Genomic DNA, 16,738 nt, shown 5'->3' with positions numbered 1-16,738 from the left:
AGAGGACAGAGGGGCAAGCAGAGCTGAAGATGGGAGAACAAACATTCAGTATAGTTATTATCACAAAGAACACCTTTTTAAGACAGTAAAACAGTGTTGTTGTGTGGGGTTTTTTTTCTGTTAAAATGTTGGTTAGACATTCACTGTGACTTTTAACCCTTGTGCTATCTTAGATGACCCCACCCTTACAATGACGTGTTCTCCCTACCATGACAAAGGTGGATAAAGGTGGAAAGATTTCATGTAATCCATGGACACCAGTGAAGATCACAAATCATTGAAGAAAAAGGGTTCAGAGCACTGTCTAGTGGGTCTATATGACCCAACTCCCAATGTTAAAGTGCCTAGGATAGCACAAGGGTTAGAAAAATAGGAGCCTGGATGAGACCTGCGCTGAATTCCCCAGGGATTTCAATTAGGTCCTCAAGATCCACCACCTTATCTGTTTTTTTTCTCTCCCTGCACTAGTAGCTGTTCATCATCTGAGTCAGGCTTGATTGACTGACCACATTTAACTCCGGTAATCAGCAGCAAGGACAGCTGGAAAGCAGACTGGTTGGTGGTAGATGTTGAGGACCAGGCTCAGAAACCGATGGATTTGACGACTGTAACTACCACTCCCCAAAGATCTCATCTTCCCCACTTTTACTTCTTTTACTGATGAGTTTTCCTCACTGCAATTCAGATGCATCTGTTCTAACCTGGCCTGCAAGAATCAGTCTTTATCGATTGGTGTCTCCCGTGTCCTGCTCATGGCGGGAGGGATCACTTATATCACTATTGGTCTGAGCCAATAAGCTTTACTTCCTGTTCCGAGCATTGAATGTTTCTGAGGTCCCATATTTTCTTGCTAAGAATATCAAAGGTGACTGAATGGAAAAATGGCTACTAAATTGACAATATTTGGTTGTCTATCACAAACAACGTTAAAAGGGTTTCTCTGTTTGTTTTGTCTTAAGATTTGTTTGAATGCTATAAGTAAAATTGCACTGAGATCTCATTTCCTGTCTCTAGTTTTAGGCAGCACAGGCTTTGCTAAATCAAATTGCTTACCAATGGAGCAAACAATCTGACAGAACAAAGGTAAGTAAAGTTATAAACATCTGCACTGACTGACACACAGAGATCTATGATCAGAGCCTCCCAAACCCACACATATTCCTTCCTTCCAGAAGCCAGTCGTGTTAACACATTGATGGTGAGTCATGAAATGGTCACTAACACCCTGACAGCCGAGAGGGGAGTCAACACACTGTCTGTTTTTTTATAGCTTACCATCCTAAATTTTCAATCTCTCTGCATGCACACACACACACACACACACACACACACACAAAAAAAAAACAGCTGGTAAAACATTGAAGACTGAGTTGACAGTGCATCCTCACACCTGTGCTCACATGAATAATGAGATGATTCAGAATGGCAGCAGAAACTGATATGATTTCAATTTCAAATGCACAGAATCAACAGGGATCTGATCTCTGATGGTGTGAACAGCCAGCTTTGTGAACCTGAACGCAGAGTACTGAGGTCTGATTGACCTTGGATTTTCAGTGATCCGTATTATGCTGAACTTTCTCCTGCAGGAACCCATGAAGTTTGTTCAGACAAAGGGGGTCAGACCTGATGTGTGGTAGTCAGAAGCTTGTTGATAAGGCCTTCCCTTTAGGATTGGCACCTGACAAATGCCTCATTGACACCAGTTCAGGCGAGGGACATTGAGTTCCTGATGCCACTGACCTCATGCGGTTCTTGTGAATCTTTTAATTTTTCTAGATAATAGCTGGTTTTAAAGTAAAAAAAGGGATGTTTAAGATTAAAAAAATACTCGTCAGCTGCTCCTGACTCCCTTGACTACAGGAAGATTGAGAGATTAGTGAAGAAAAAGATATAAATGAAGCCTATTTGGAGCTGCAGGAGTAATGAAGATTGGCTTCAAGAACACAGACATATGTGCTAATGCTTTTATTCTAATGCTATTTCACCAACCAAACCATAACCTTCACAGTACTCTGCAAATGTCAGCTGTGATGTAGGAATTAGCATTCTGCAATGAATTCCTTTTCCTTAATATGATAGAGCAGAGGGAATTGGGCTGCAGGGAACTGAATTTGGTGCCAATTGTTGTCATTCAGCAAAAAATCAGCCAATCTAAAGAAACACAACCACTGCAGTATTTCTAACACACCCTTATAGTAAAACTTGACTGCTCAGGTAACACTTTATAACCCCAACAATACTGTCTGGTTCTCATCCCACACAACACATTATCAAATGACAGACAAGCATCTGTTAATGTGGCAGTCCTTGCTCTGCTGTGGGTCTTTGCATGTTGACGGATATATCAGAAAAAATATTGATGTCATTCCCCCCCAAAAAAGACGACAACATTTGAAAATAACTAGTGAAAACCGCAATCAACTTCACAAAATCCTGTCACTTGAGTCACAGCTGCATACTCCTCTACTCCGTCACTATTAATAAGATACTCCAATCCATCCAATGAAGTTCAAACTCCTTTACAGAACTTATCTGGACCCAAACGTTTCCTTTTATGAAGGGATGCTGCAAAATTGCCACAATCGGTCAGTGTAAAACACTAAAAAACACAACTGTGCGAGCTGATGGTTCTGCAAATAAATAGGACTTTTTGAACAATACTTTAAACAAACTACTTTAAAAAACAAGAAATGCTCCACATACAAGCGTGGTGCTTTGGTTTGCTCTGTCCGGCATGTGGCTAGAACCAGCACTGACACGTCACTGCCAGCAGCGATAAGTCCCTGCCATTTGCTTTTCCTGTTTTGAGGATCAGCCTGATTGATGGAGTTGGGTCAAAAGAATTGTTGACTGAAACATAATCCAATTAAGGCTTAAAACAGTTGATGTGATAAATGATTTGAACTGATTAAAGGAGCAACACCTGAAAGAACACATCAGGTCATGAGGTAAAAGTCTAAGAGAGCCACCGATTAAGAGCTAGAAACAAAAAAAAAGATGTTTACTTTAAGTAGATTTTCGGATGTCTGATTAATTTATTTAGAGTAAAGGTGAATTGCAGAGCTCATTAAGTAAAACAAGATTAACACAGGGAACTTTTCCCCTCTTCTATGTCACTGCAGAAATCGATGTCTGTGAGTTTTGGGGATGTGGGAGAGACAGTGCTGTCAATTAAAAGGACAGAGAAAGTTTTTCATTAGCAATATCATCTTAGTTTGACTTAAATATTTTAAAAAAAAACAATTCTTACTAAGAATTGTTTTTACTTATTTGAAGAAAATCTGCTAATGAGGTAACAGTTTTTTTTACTTATGTAATGGGGCCTGTTTTTGCAGTACGTTTGGCAAAAAAACTAAAAATGTACAGGATGAATGTTAGTGACTGCTATGTTAAAAAATATATATAAATCATGAATGTATGCATTTCAATGGTGAATAAGAGTTTTTTTATCAAAAAAGTTGACATACAGTGGGACAAAAAATTATTAGTTAGCCACCAACTGTGCAGGTCCTCCCACTTAAAAAGATGAGAACGGCCTGTAATTTTCATCATGGGTAAAACTCAACGACAATGAACGACAAAATGAGAAAAGAGAAAATCAGTGTCTGATTTTTAAAGAATTTATTTGCAAATATTAGTGGAAAATAAGTATTTGGTCATCTACAAACAAGCAAAATTTCTGGCTCTCATAGACCTGTATCAATGGCACCTGTTTGAACTCATTATCTCTATAGAAGACACCTGTCCACAACCTCAAACAGTCACACTCCAAACTCCACTATGGCCAAGACCAAAGAGCTGTCTAAGGACACCAGAAACCAAATTGTTGACCTGCACCAGGCTGGAAGACTGAATCTGCAACAGATAAGCAGCTTGGTGTGAAGAAATCAACTGTTGGAGCAATTATAAGGACATGAAAGACATACAAGACCACTGATAATCTCCCTCCATCTGGGACTCCCCACAAGATCTCACCCCGTGGGGTCAAAATGATAAAAAGAACGGTGGACAAGAATCCCAGAACCACACAGGGGACCTAGTAAAAGACCTGCAGAGAGCAGCGACCAAAGAAACAAAGGCCACCATCAGTAACACACTACGCCACTGGGGACTCAAACCCTGCAGTGCCAGACGAGTCCCCCTGCTAAAGTCAGTACATGTTCAGGCCCATCTAACGGACAGGACGGCTGATCCATGTAAATCATGTAGCAAAAAGAATTTCAAGGTCCTGGAGTGGCAAAACCAGTCTCCAGATCTCAACTCCATAGAAAATCTTTGGAGGGAGTTGAAAGTCTGTGTTGCCCCACAAAAGCTCCAAAACATCACTGCTCTAGAGGAGATCTGCATGGAGGAATGGGCCGAAGTACCTGCAACAGTTTGTGAAAATACAGAAAAGATTTGCAGCCTAGTTGCTGTCATTTCCAACAAAGGCTTTTTAACTAGGTCATTGATTTTAACTTTTATTATTGACCAAATTTTTATTTTCCACCATAATTTGCAAATAAATTCTTTAAATATCAGACAATAGGATTTCTGGATTTGTTTTTCTCATTTAGTCTCTCGTAGTTGAAATTTACCTATGATGAAAATTACAGGCCTCTCTCGTCTTTTTAAGCGGGAGAACTTTGGTGGATCTACATTTGGTGGATGACTAAATACGTTTTTGCCCCACTGTACTGTATAGCAACTCACAATTATCTATAGCAACTGCACCTGAGGTGTTGTTCTGTTTTAACAAAGGGTGTGTTGTCAGAGCTGTAACAGCATTTGTGCAAACACTAGCAGTACACACAGGTACGCACAGACACACATTTTCCATCCCTTTGCTTTCACTCACCTAAGAATATTGTACGGAGGATGCTGTTTCTGATTATCTATCACTCGCTTTTAGAGCGACATTATTGTTTACATTAAAGGGAAAAAAACGTTGAATTCAATGGACTACCTTCTACATGTTAATTGTAAAAAATATACAATCGTTTTGCCGATTTATGTAGAAAATCTTATCCAACAACTTCTCCTTATTATCTACAACCTTGCACTTGTGTTTGATGCAGTGCAGTGAAAAAAATATACACAATAACAGGGAATTTGCAAACTGGTAGTATTTTACTTTTAATTTACCTGTAAAAAGCTATGTCTGTTTGTAACAGGTAAAAACAGGCAATAACAGGTTAAAAAAAAAGTTGCAGCAGCACATTTGATCTTTTTGGTAAATCTCTGGAAACATGATGAGTTAATGTCATAATTTTATTGTCATGTTTCACTCTAAACAACAACAACAAAAGCAGGGGAATAATTGCCCCATCCTCCTGTGTGAGCTCTATACCATCCAGAGGCCACAGGACAGAAAGGTAGTTTCAGTGACTACCAGAGCAGAAGGTCATCCAAAGTTCACCCACACACACTCTTCTCGTGCTCTATTCCTTTATCGTTTAGTTCTCATGATGCCATCTTTCTTATAAAGGAACTGAAACTGAAAAATGTCCACATGTCCAAACTTCATCAACATCACACTGTGCTGCCAGAATTTTCCTCCTGCTGTACTGTTTGACCATTGAGTTTAGAAAACCACTTGGATGCTTTTAAGAAAATGTCCCGGTTAAGGAGGCCAGTTGTCCTCCTTCATAGATGAACTATGCGACCATTAATCAGCTCTCTGTAATATCCAGTTTGTTGTTCACTGGCAAGGACATTTGGCAATTTAAAGAGATCCTAGTTTTATGAATGAAATTAAAGTAAAAGCGTTTATGGAAAAGCTGATGGATGTTTTCACTCGTGGTCATGGTCATTTCTGCATTACACAGTGAACACACACTGTTCAGAGATGACTCACTCCAGAGTCATATCCTGTTCCTGTGTCAGCTGGTTTTCACCAACTGGTCCTTCAGGAAATAATGTTCTGATCCAAGAAGAGGAATTAAAGCAATACCATTATAATATAGATCTAATAACTGTAAAACCCTCAGCTCATGTTATCACTAAGGTCTACAGTACCTCCAGAACGTATATCTTTTTCTTTTGTTTTAATTTTTCATTGTTTTTATTGCTTTATTATTATAGTTTACAGACATAGTTTGTCGCTAAAAGGTTAAGTCATATAGTACATTATTTTTATAAATCAATTTTAGGATCTAATTTATCCAGGTGTATCTCAAAGAAATCTGACTGGGCTTACATATTCTCTCTTTTTTACTGCCATCGCATGAAACTTGAGGGAAAATGTAGGATAGGTAGCCATACATTTAAGTCCAGATGAACATTCTCAGGCTTTAGGCTACAACTGGAAAAACCTGAACTGAGAAATTTGTTTAGAAACCAAAATAATATTGTGGAATACTTCATATTTGCTGCATCCTACAAACACACCAGTAAAGATAGGGCTTGTAGTGACTATTGAAGGGGTAAAGTTTGGTTTATTTAAGGTTGAAAAGCATTTTCTGTGTGGAGTCTGCATACATGTAAGGGGCCTACCACTGAATGAAACCCTTAACTGAACTGGACGGACGGATGGATGGATGGATGGATGGATGGATGGATGGACTTACATTCCAGGTGCTTTTTCTTGGGTGCAGTCTGTTCGTGAGTGGTGGCTTTGCACACCGCTCTGCACACATCGGATCCAGTCAGGGTGTACTGAGCCGCGGCGATGCGGTCCGTCAGCGTCTGCCCCGACATCTTCTATCAGCTGGGTCCAAGTCCAACCTCGAATGTATGGTCCTACCCCCCCACACAGCCACGGAAACAAGCGAACACGCTCTGCAGCCTAATCCCAGCGGCCCCGAAAACACTCAAAGCGCAGTGCTGTGGTCAATAAAGGAGCTTCTGGTTAAACTGCACTTGAGGTGGTTACATAACACAACACATGGACGTTCCCCCGGATCTGCGTCTCTGACTGGAGCGTTTCTCATCCGAAGCCAGGCCAGTATCCTCGGAAGGTTATAGTCCACCGGCGGGTGGGTGCAGGGATTCAGCAGCAAAACCCTACACCCAGTTCTGACCTTAAGTCTTCCCCTTTTTCTCTCCAATAAAAGCCTTATTTTGTGTTATAATAATCCACCAGCCTCCCTGACAAACCCCGCTCTCCGATGATGATGATGCCTCCCCTCCTCCTCCTCTTCTTCCTCGTCTTGCTTCCCCCAGCCTCCTGGATAATCCTCTCCACCAGAAGCAGCCCACAGTCCCAGTGAATCAATGGGGCGTGCAGGGAAGCATCAGAGCCAGGCTGGCCTCATCATCTCCATCAGGGTCATCCCTCCACCATGCACTTCAGAGCGGCGTTCCCCTCCTCCCTCCTCCGCCTAATTCCCTTTGAGAAATGCGTCTGAGCCGGTGCACGGATGGAGGTGTTTTCGGTCAATTTAATAAGATATGTTTTAAATTTATTTTTATATATATTTGCCCTCTGACCAAATCCCGCCTCCCTCTGACGACTACAGTAACGTAAATCTACTAACCCCGTCTGCAGCCTCGTGAAGCATCGCGAGAGTTTTGCAGATGACAGAAGATCCGGCTCTGGATCATTGGACATTTCTGGAAGCACGAGGGCCCCACGCGGCAGGATGGTTTTTGAAATGTTAGGTTCTGTCATGTGAAGGTCAAATACAATCTGCTGTTTCAAAAACAATTAATTTAATCCGTAAATGCAAGCAGGAATGGTGAAAGGGCATAATTGCATTGTCACTTTCCATGGTGCTGATCTGAGCACCTGATGGGAGGTTTTAAGTTTTTTTGTTTTTTGTTTCAAAAACGTTATTACACTGTGGAATTTGTCAGGTTCTCTAAAATTCAAAAATCTATAGAGAAAGCCACGTTGAACTGTCAAATGTCACGTTGTCATCTTAATTAACTCAAAACTTTATATATTAAAATATCATATCTGCACAAGCACGATTTCTTGGAGAGGTTTGATAGCAATAACAAATCTGGAAAATGTCTGGCAAATCAGCTCAAATGAAACAAGGAAAAGAAAACTATTTCATCAGTTACAGAACCAACAGGAAACACGACACTTGATTCCACTTGCAATAAACTCCGTCTTTAAAAACTTTTACCGATCCCTTTATTCATTCCAAATAGATCCTCCTGACAATTATATTATAAATTTTCTTAATAACATCACCTTGTCCAGACCACTGAAAGAACAAATTACAATCCCCTTTTACTGAAGAAGAGCTAAACACGGCACTAACTGACATGCCAATAAAAAAGCCCCAGGACCAGACGACTTCCCAGCAGAATTTTATAAAGTGTGTTGGTCGACTTTTGTCCAATTCCCTATAATCTACCTCCAAATGTGACCTCCGCCAACATTATCTTACTTCTGAAACCTGGCAAAGATCACATCACCGTCCAGCTACCGACCCCTATCCCTGATTTATGCAGACCTCAAAATAATCTGCAAAGCTTTGACAGGAAGGCTGGAGAAGGTAGTGCCTCCCCTTGAACATTCTGACCAAACAGAAGAATGTTAGTGGAGGGAAAACATCCCTCCACTAACATGCACAGATTAATCATCCTCATAGATTACTCAACTATTTATAACAGAGAAGCAAGCATTATGTCACTGGATGCAGAAAAGGCATTTGATTGGGTTAACTGGAAACTCCTAATAACCACCACGAAAAAATTTAGTTTTGGAAAATCATTTATTAATTAATTAAAATACACCACCCTAATGCTGGTGATGATCAATGATCAAACATTTCCAAGATTTAACCTACAAAGAGGGACCAGACAAGGCTGTCCACCATCACCCTCACTGTTTGCACTCTTCATCGAACCTCTAGCCGCTGCAATTAGGCAGAGCCAAGATATGGAAGTCAGTCTTGGTGTTCTGCCTGGGCCCGTGCGGCCGTGATGCCCTGCGCTGGGCCCAGCGCCCCGGGGTCCACGATGCATCCACAGTGTAGGGGAGAAGGGTATTTCTCCTTTTTAAACAAAAATGTTTTTAGGGGGATTTTTAGGTGTGTTTTTAATGAATTCATTGGGATGTGGGGGCGTCCTGTGGACCTCCCAGGCCCCAAATATACACCTTGTGCGTCAGAAGATTCACAACCCCCCAGTGTAACAGTGAAATCTGTCCAACTCAAGAAGCCTTCAGCTCTCATCTCTTTGCTCAGCAGTACAAGTTAAAAAACAACAAAACATTTGTTTTTTAAAAGTAATTGGAATGTACAAACAATGGTTATAAAATTGATGTATGGAATTAGTTAATCCCTTCAAGTATGACACATTTTAGTCTAGTTTCCTTGTCAAGTCCTACATTTGCTTCAGTCTGGCTGTCACAGTTCAGACACAAATGACCAAAGGATTCAGTGATACCCCAGTAACTAAAATACAACACTAAGCAGATAAGATATTTTTTCTTAATAAAAATACTAAGGGTGAAGCTTAAATCTTCTTCTAGATGTAGTTCATCAGTCAAGGACAGTAAATAAATGAAATGAACTTGTGTGTTATTGTAAAACATACCTGTTAGCCAAAAAACCTTTGTTGTAGTCATTGGCCCGATGCAAGAAGCAAATAAAACAATCCATACAAGGTAAACCACATTCACAATGATTGGTCACAAAAAAGACTAATAAAAAAAATAGAAAAGGTTTCATGTAAAACAAGAGTATGTTTGAAACACTATTTTGTATTTTAAAGTAGTCTCTGCTGAATTAGTCTGATCGGTTGACAAAAAGTTTGCAGAATCAGCTATTAGGAAAACCAACGGTTTTGAAAGATGAAAAGCTTCTCCAATTCATTTACTTACTTAATGGGACAGCTTCCTTTTTCACAAACCAATAAAATGGGTAAATCCCAAAAAATGGAATCTTCTAAAGGGAGCTGAACACTTTGAGGGAAGGGTTTGCTTAAAAAAAAGCCTCCAGGATTTACACAAACAGAATGTTAATAAAAAATAAACAGCTCATGCAGCTTTCCCATTAGAAATCTTTTTTTTATTAAGTTACATCGATATGGAATGGCACTTGGTCCAGAAGGACCCACATGAAATGTTAAAACTCATCAAAGTTCTCTATATACAAATATTTAAAATTAAATACAGTGGCTTCTGAAAGGGATTCATCATAAATACAAAAAGTACAAATTGTTCTCCCATTTGTATCCCCTATGTTTTTGAGTGAACCGTCTGAAGTTCCTTCCTAGTAGTAATAACCTCCTGCTCCTCCTGCTTGCGGTTTCACGTTTTGATAAGACCGTCTAAAAAGTCTTTCTCCACCATTTCCTCGATGTTCTGTCGCGCTCGACTCCAGAAGACCTTCTGACTCTCCAGCTTGTGGCCCTCCTTGAGGCTAGGGAAGGAAGAGTCACTGGGGTTTTGGGCGTGGGCTGAATTGGAGCGGCTGCTCGCCTTGCTGTTAAACACCTGGCTGAGCAGGTTGAAGAAGGGCAGTAGCTGCTCCATGCTGCGGATGATGTACAGGGTCAGCATCAGGTGTCCCGGCTCCCAGGTCAGAGTTTTGGTTGAACAGTCCTCCTCTGGGTTTTTCTGAGGGGGGGGGGGGGGGGGACAAACGCACAGTAAAATAAGATGACTTATTCCAAAACCTACTGTCAGAGAGGGAGGAAGTTGTACCTTCGCCCGTTTCCTCAGAAGCTTTGCCAAACGGACCACATATGGCTTAAATTCTCTCTGATGAGTCCCCTGACGCCTCACTTCCATCCCTGAATCATCCGACGCCTCAGGGACGAAAGCCCAGCGGTACCTGCAAAACCACAGCATTTTTAGTTCTTTTCACTTCAACAGGTTTTTCTTCAAAAGCGCTTTGCAGGTGCGAGTTAGATCCCTGCTCACATCTGAAACTGCGGCAGGCTCTCAGGGGGAAGGGCCAGAGCCAGATCCAGGAACTTGCAGGCAGAGAGGTACAGGTTGAGCCAGCGCTGACTGTTGTAGGAGGTGGAGAAGCCATTCCCTCCTGAGTAGGTGGTTTCCAGGCCAGCAATAGAAGGCCCTGATGATCTGAGGACCAGCAGGACAAAGAAATCTATGAACGACTCCAGTCAAGGCCAGTTTATACTTCACAGCGATCAGCCATCGCACCCAGAATCTAGTTCGTACTAATGTTGGTTCATCTACGATGGATTTCTATGTGGTGTTTATCGTGGCGGACATCTTGCCCAAACACTTGCTTCATCTGCGAACGCACAAAAAACTTGAAATAAAAAAAGGGGCGAATTGCTTCCTCTAGGGCTGCAAGATTTGAGATTTCTCACATCTTTCCAGTGACTGGCTCTAGTTTCCATCTAGTTGTCCGCTCTCTCTGTGTTTCTCTGTGTCTGTGTATGACGATAGGCATTTCCTACTTTCTTCAGTTAAGTTTTCATCATCTGCAGCGTTAAAAAAGATACTTTTCGGGACAGAGTTTGCTCCACCGTCATGTACTGTAGTCCCTGAAATAAATTCAAGTTAAATGATGCGATTTGCACGGTGGGTGTAAAATTCCAGTCGCCGACTATGTAATCACATTTCCCAGCAATTGAAGGGATTCTTCTCCAATGGCCCTGCGACGCCAGCGATTACAAATCCTATTGCTGTGTAAACCGGCTCATTAACACCAGAGATGTCACCGGCGACACCTAAGTGAGACACACTCTTTGACATGCTGTCACTCTTCCACCGTTTTTGCGATCAACGCAAATTGGCTGATTCTAACACAGAAAAGCGTCACGCCAGCAAAGTTACGGTAGTAAAGTTTACTAAATTTATGCTAGTAAAGTGTTGTATAACAGCGGAAAGTTACTTTTCTCCACATCAGAATCAGCGGAGTGCATGAACACTTCATCACTTTATAGTATTGCGTAACAGTGCGAGGGTCTTCTCCACATCAGAATCTGTCAGAATTATGTTGCGTTACAATTGAAAAACGATATTTGAAAAACCATCAACGCTGGAGCTAAAGGGAAAAAAAAAATGCTCATCCACAGCTGTCACTCAACAGGTACTGCACCTTGTGATGTCCTCATCTGCGATCAGCTCCTGCTCCATCAGTAAGAAAACCTGAACCTACAGAGGATTACATGCCAAAGTGGGAATGAGTGTGTGTGTTATGAAGCAGAGGGAAGCCACAGAGCTGGGCGCCTCGTCCCTACCAGCTCGGTGATCATGGTGGGCCACAGCGAGGTGAGGTGCTGAGGGGACATGCGCAGCAGCAGCACTCTGAAGAACAGGAAAACCTGAGCATGAAGGATGGGCACCTGGGGCAGACGCAGGCTCTCAACCAGACGCTCTGAACAAAACGCACAAGTCTGCTTTAGTGAAACAAAAAACACAAAGGAAAAGAAGCAGCCAAGACCTTCATCTGTTCATCACATCTGTTACAAGGACTACTTAAGGACCCACCCTGATGATAATGGTGTTTTTAACATGTTCTTGTGGTGTTTTTCTGATGATAGACGACATCATAAACAAAAGGAGGGGGGTGAGGTTGTTCCACGCCAACAACTTTGAGCCAAATTTCTGATAAACTACTGCTGCTCTGCAGAAACTGTCCAAGAACACAACAGGTTTTCTCTTTTTGTGGCTAAAAACGACATTATTATAATTAAAAGACCACTGGGAATGCTTTCACTATAGATCGAAAGATGGTCAGAGTGGGCCTGGAGTTTGACAGGAATGGATTTGTTGCTATCAGGGCTTTCACATATAAATAACTCCAAGTCTTTTTACTTGAATCACTTTAAAAAAAAAAAAGAGTAAATGACTTTTAATCCAACAAAGCGGCCTCTAAGCTACAGTCAATGTTGACCTGTGATAAATGGGAGTGTTTACCCTGGATGTCCGGCAGGTATTTCTGGTATTGGTCGACTTCGCTGCTGTAGATGGTAAAAGCCAGCCGCTTGAGCAGCATGGCTCTCTGCTCCAGCTCGGCATCTCTGTTGGTGAACAGACTCAGAGAGCTGCTCTGGGCCACTGCCACCCGAGCTAAAGGCAAACGAGACCAAAGGTTACATCATTCTGCACTTCTTTTCTCTTCAACGTTTACATCCCACCGCTTCCTTGCACTCTTGTTCATGAATTAAACGAACACGAGTCTTCACTGACTGAAGGAAAATGTTTATATTGTTGCTCTGAAGCAGAAATGATTGAAACATTAAATTAGTGAGAAGTGAAACGCTTACTCATGAGGTCTCTGAATGTAGTTTTATCATGAGTCATCAAGTGGTCGATGATGGCTCTCCAGCTAAAAAACAAGACAGACTTGATCAATAACACAAAGACAGCGACAGCTACAGCGGTTTGCTTTCTCCTGCTTACTGGCTGACACAGGAAGCATCCATCTGGAAGAAGGTGTGGTCCATGAAGAGGTCAAAGGCCTCCTTTTTCCAGGCACGGCGAGTGTACTGGTACCCACTCAGACTGCTCAAAAGCTGGATGCAAGCGCGGTAGCTGGGGGCGTTGTGGGCACTGCCAGGAGATACATGAAAAACAGCTCTTAAAGCTGCCACTTTTACAAGTTTCATTCATGAAAGCTTTCCACTGAGAGGCATCACTTCCTTCTAATCAGTTTTTGTTTTATGATCAGATGAATCATGACTGGAAGTGGAAGCCGTTTAAAATGATGGAAGAAAAACAAGGAGCTCATTCACACCTGTGGTTACGGAGGTAGGGCACTACGTAGTGCATGATGTTAATCAAGAGCGGAATGACCTTCTCCTTCTCATCGCTGTAGAACACCATGTCCAGGAGATGAGCCAGCACCTGAGGAACCATTACTCAGGTTATCAGACTTCTTTCAGTTCAGTAGAAATGACGCTGTTAGGGAGAAGCTTGATCAATGAATCCTGACTTCACAAACCATATTATTGCAAGCATAAAATTGTTCTAACGCTTGAATCTTTAACATCGTCAGCGCCAGTAAGCACAGACAGACCTGCTTCTGCAGCGGTAACAACCGCTCAGATGCAGCAAGCACACATCCCAACTGAAGGAAGGGATGGACAGTTTCTAATTTGATATGAAATTGGCTGTGGAGCAGCTCTGAGGAGAGTGCTGTTGCTCCACGAGGCTGAGGCTGAAAGCCACAGGTCCAACACCGCTTGGAGACGGAAACCAACTGGAGGCGTGATGGAGATAAAAACAGAAGCAGAGTCGTTGAGTCCCAGACGCTGGAGTTTTACCTTGGCCAACAGAGTGAGGGCGTGAACGCTGTACACTGATGGAGTGAAGCTGGAGGCCTCCATCACTGTGAGCATCAAATCTACAACACACACATGCCAAACGTTAGCAGAGCAGCAGCAGCTACAAAGAACATGCACATATAGGGGGGGGGGGACATGTTTATAATTCTGACATTGTTAAAATCTGATTTTCTGAGGCACTTGTTTTCTAAAAGACCCACTCTGACCAAAGTGGTGTTTTTAACATGAGACATATAAAGAAATTACGCTCGAAATGATATTTCTTTATTTTAATTGTTGTAAATCAGGAGAAGTCCACAGATCTCTCAGCCTCAGATCTGTGGACTCAGTGATTTCTTTTGAAAAGCAGCTAAAATTCCATCGTTTTAAAATTGCTTTTTCATAATTCTTTTGTCCATATTCTGTGTTTGATAGTGTTTTACTGTGAAGCACTTTGTGATTTTTATCCTAGAAAGGGGCTATACAAATAAAGTTTATTGTTATTATTATTACTAGAAGACAAAAAAAAACACAATTTAGAGTCATTTGTTACATAGAAAATTCTCTACAAGCTCCCTGCTCCAAACTTTTAGCGACAGGGAGGGGAAGGGGGGCGGGTTACACCTCGCCAATTAATTTCTAATGAACTCCTGCCGCTCTGCAGAAACTATGTCCTCCAAAATCCTATAGGATATTTGATTTAGCCTAAAAACGGCATATTGAGGATTAAAAAAAGACCACTGGGAACGCTTCCAAAATAGATCAAAGGCTGATGGGACCTTAAAGACTGATTCATGCATTCTGGGTCAGCGCCGACATTGGCCGGGCTTGCTTTCAAGTTTTTTCAGAAATGTTTGTAAACCTTCCACGTCAGCTTCCAGGTTTGTTCCATCCACGACGATCTGAGGAGATGGCTTCACTTCCAGGTTTCTCCTCAGCCAGGTGGTTTGCTCCAGAGAGGAGCCTGCAATGGTTCCGATGGCCTCCACCACCTTATGGGTGACGTCCTGAGGACAGAAGGGGTTTTCAGCCATCACTGTGATCCTTTCCATCAATTACTTCAACCTTACAGCTCCACGTTGATGCCAATCTGTTTTATTTCTTTTTTTGTGTGTGTATGTTGCTACATATCACACCTTTTGTGCCTGAAGAGCTTAGCTTCTTCTTATTTTTGACCAGAAGAACTAATGAGCACGGCTGTCTTAGTCTTGTTGTTTGTTCCAACATCTCAGGTTAGCATCAATCAATTGTGTATTATGAAATGCTTTTGGGCTAATAAGCTCATCCCATTGTCGTTGGCATGTATTTTTAAGCAATAATCTGTCATTTCAATATTCAACCACAATCTATCCAAATCAGTTTCCCTTAGACTCTACTTTTTTAGGGTAGAGGGTAAAGGAGTTGTTGCAGTGGATACCTGTAGCTCTCGTTGGTCCTTTTTGCTCTCCAGATTGGGGTTCTTCAGAATGAATTCATTCAGAATCCTAATGCAAGGAAATTAAATTCAGTTCATCAAATTATTTAAATTAAATGTCTGCATTTATAAAAAAACAACAACAACAGGGAACCATAAACAGACAAGTATAAAAAGAAAAATGCTGGTTATTCTTTTCAATGGCGTCGGGTGGATGTCAAGCAGGAAAAACCGACCCCAGAATGAGGAACTGTCCAGGAGCAGGCAGGCCCAGCTGGACCGAGTCCTTCAGCAGAACCAACAGGGGCTGCCAGCTGTCCACCAAGCTAGAAACAGGGATCCTATGACAATGCAAAAAGGTTGCTGTGGTTAGAAAACAGGACCGCTGCACAACATTAAAACAACAGGAAACGTGAAGCAGCGCCCTCACCTCTGCACATATGCATAGAAAAACTGCAGCATGCACACCTCCAATGAGAGGTGCTTCTGAGGAGCCGAGAAAGAACAGCATATGAAAAAAAGAGAGGCTAAAAAACAAGTTTAGAGACACGTCATATTTTTAATCACAGCTTTCATCAGGAGATGTGAACTCCTCACTACGCTGTATTAACTATTACATTTGAGAGCAGATAAGAAGAAATAGAAATTCCTTTCTCTAATGAAATCAGGGGCAAGCATCAAAGCTAACCTTGTCCTTAGCGATGGCGGGCGGCTGCTTCAACACCTCTTTGACCGTCTGGATGACAGTCTCTGTGCGCATGGCACTCACTGAACGCACCAGCTCCACCAGCAGCAGCTGCTCCTCAGTGGCTGCAGGAATCACCTGAAAGAACAGGTGGATGAAAGCTTTGCACCAGATCTGACCGCTGTTATGCTTCCTCTGAAACACAGACATGCATCTGTCCTACGTCTGTGTGCTCTAATGTTGAATTTAAGCCAACCTAAACAAGCATGCAGAACTTCTTTCTTTCTTTTTAGGAATATGCCAGTTCAAAGCCTTCTTGTAAAGAAATTAAAGAAACTATGGTAAAAGGTGGAAGAGCTCCTGTCCCAAATAAAGGCATTATTAAACAGCACCAACCTAAGATGTGAGGCCTTAAAAAACTGTAATTTCAATGCTTTAAATGCAACTAATATAAATAATCATAACTTACTCTAAATTCTATTAAGAAATTATTTACAGTTGGAAAAAAA

General features: G+C 41.7%; 2 protein-coding genes across 25 annotated transcripts in view; both read right to left on the bottom strand.

Annotated features, from left to right (window-relative positions):
• snap91a (synaptosome associated protein 91a) overlaps nt 1-7,477 on the bottom strand; it is a 46,776-nt gene extending 39,299 nt beyond the window's left edge. For all 17 annotated transcript variants that reach the window (XM_011484849.3, XM_078933041.1, XM_078933044.1 and 14 more), the window contains exon 1: nt 6,552-7,477. In XM_011484849.3, coding sequence (XP_011483151.1) covers nt 6,552-6,681 — 130 coding nt within the window. In that variant the 5' untranslated portion in view covers nt 6,682-7,477. The remainder of the gene's footprint in view (nt 1-6,551) is intronic.
• Nucleotides 7,478-9,928: 2,451 nt separating this feature from the next.
• dop1a (DOP1 leucine zipper like protein A) overlaps nt 9,929-16,738 on the bottom strand; it is a 32,102-nt gene continuing 25,292 nt past the window's right edge. For 4 of the 8 annotated variants that reach the window (XM_011484856.4, XM_011484854.4, XM_011484855.4 and 1 more), the window contains 15 exons: nt 16,233-16,367; nt 15,975-16,030; nt 15,781-15,885; nt 15,548-15,614; nt 14,993-15,137; nt 14,131-14,210; nt 13,602-13,711; nt 13,268-13,417; nt 13,132-13,193; nt 12,782-12,934; nt 12,103-12,239; nt 11,961-12,016; nt 10,808-10,972; nt 10,589-10,718; nt 9,929-10,501 (listed from right to left, as the gene is read on the bottom strand). In XM_011484856.4, the coding sequence (XP_011483158.1) occupies nt 10,193-10,501; nt 10,589-10,718; nt 10,808-10,972; nt 11,961-12,016; nt 12,103-12,239; nt 12,782-12,934; nt 13,132-13,193; nt 13,268-13,417; nt 13,602-13,711; nt 14,131-14,210; nt 14,993-15,137; nt 15,548-15,614; nt 15,781-15,885; nt 15,975-16,030; nt 16,233-16,367 (1,860 nt within the window). In that variant the 3' untranslated portion in view covers nt 9,929-10,192. Of the gene's footprint in view, nt 10,719-10,807; nt 10,973-11,960; nt 12,017-12,102; nt 12,240-12,781; nt 12,935-13,131; nt 13,194-13,267; nt 13,418-13,601; nt 13,712-14,130; nt 14,211-14,992; nt 15,138-15,547; nt 15,615-15,780; nt 15,886-15,974; nt 16,031-16,232; nt 16,368-16,738 lie in introns of all 8 variants that reach the window. The other 4 variants (XM_078933037.1, XM_078933036.1, XM_078933038.1 and 1 more) reach the window with 1 other exon arrangement.

The sequence above is a fragment of the Oryzias latipes genome, chromosome 16 (genome assembly GCF_053564925.1).
Source record: "Oryzias latipes strain Hd-rR chromosome 16, Olatipes_Hd-rR_3.1".
Lineage (NCBI taxonomy): Eukaryota > Metazoa > Chordata > Actinopteri > Beloniformes > Adrianichthyidae > Oryzias > Oryzias latipes.
This window is presented reverse-complemented; position numbering and strand designations above follow the sequence as displayed.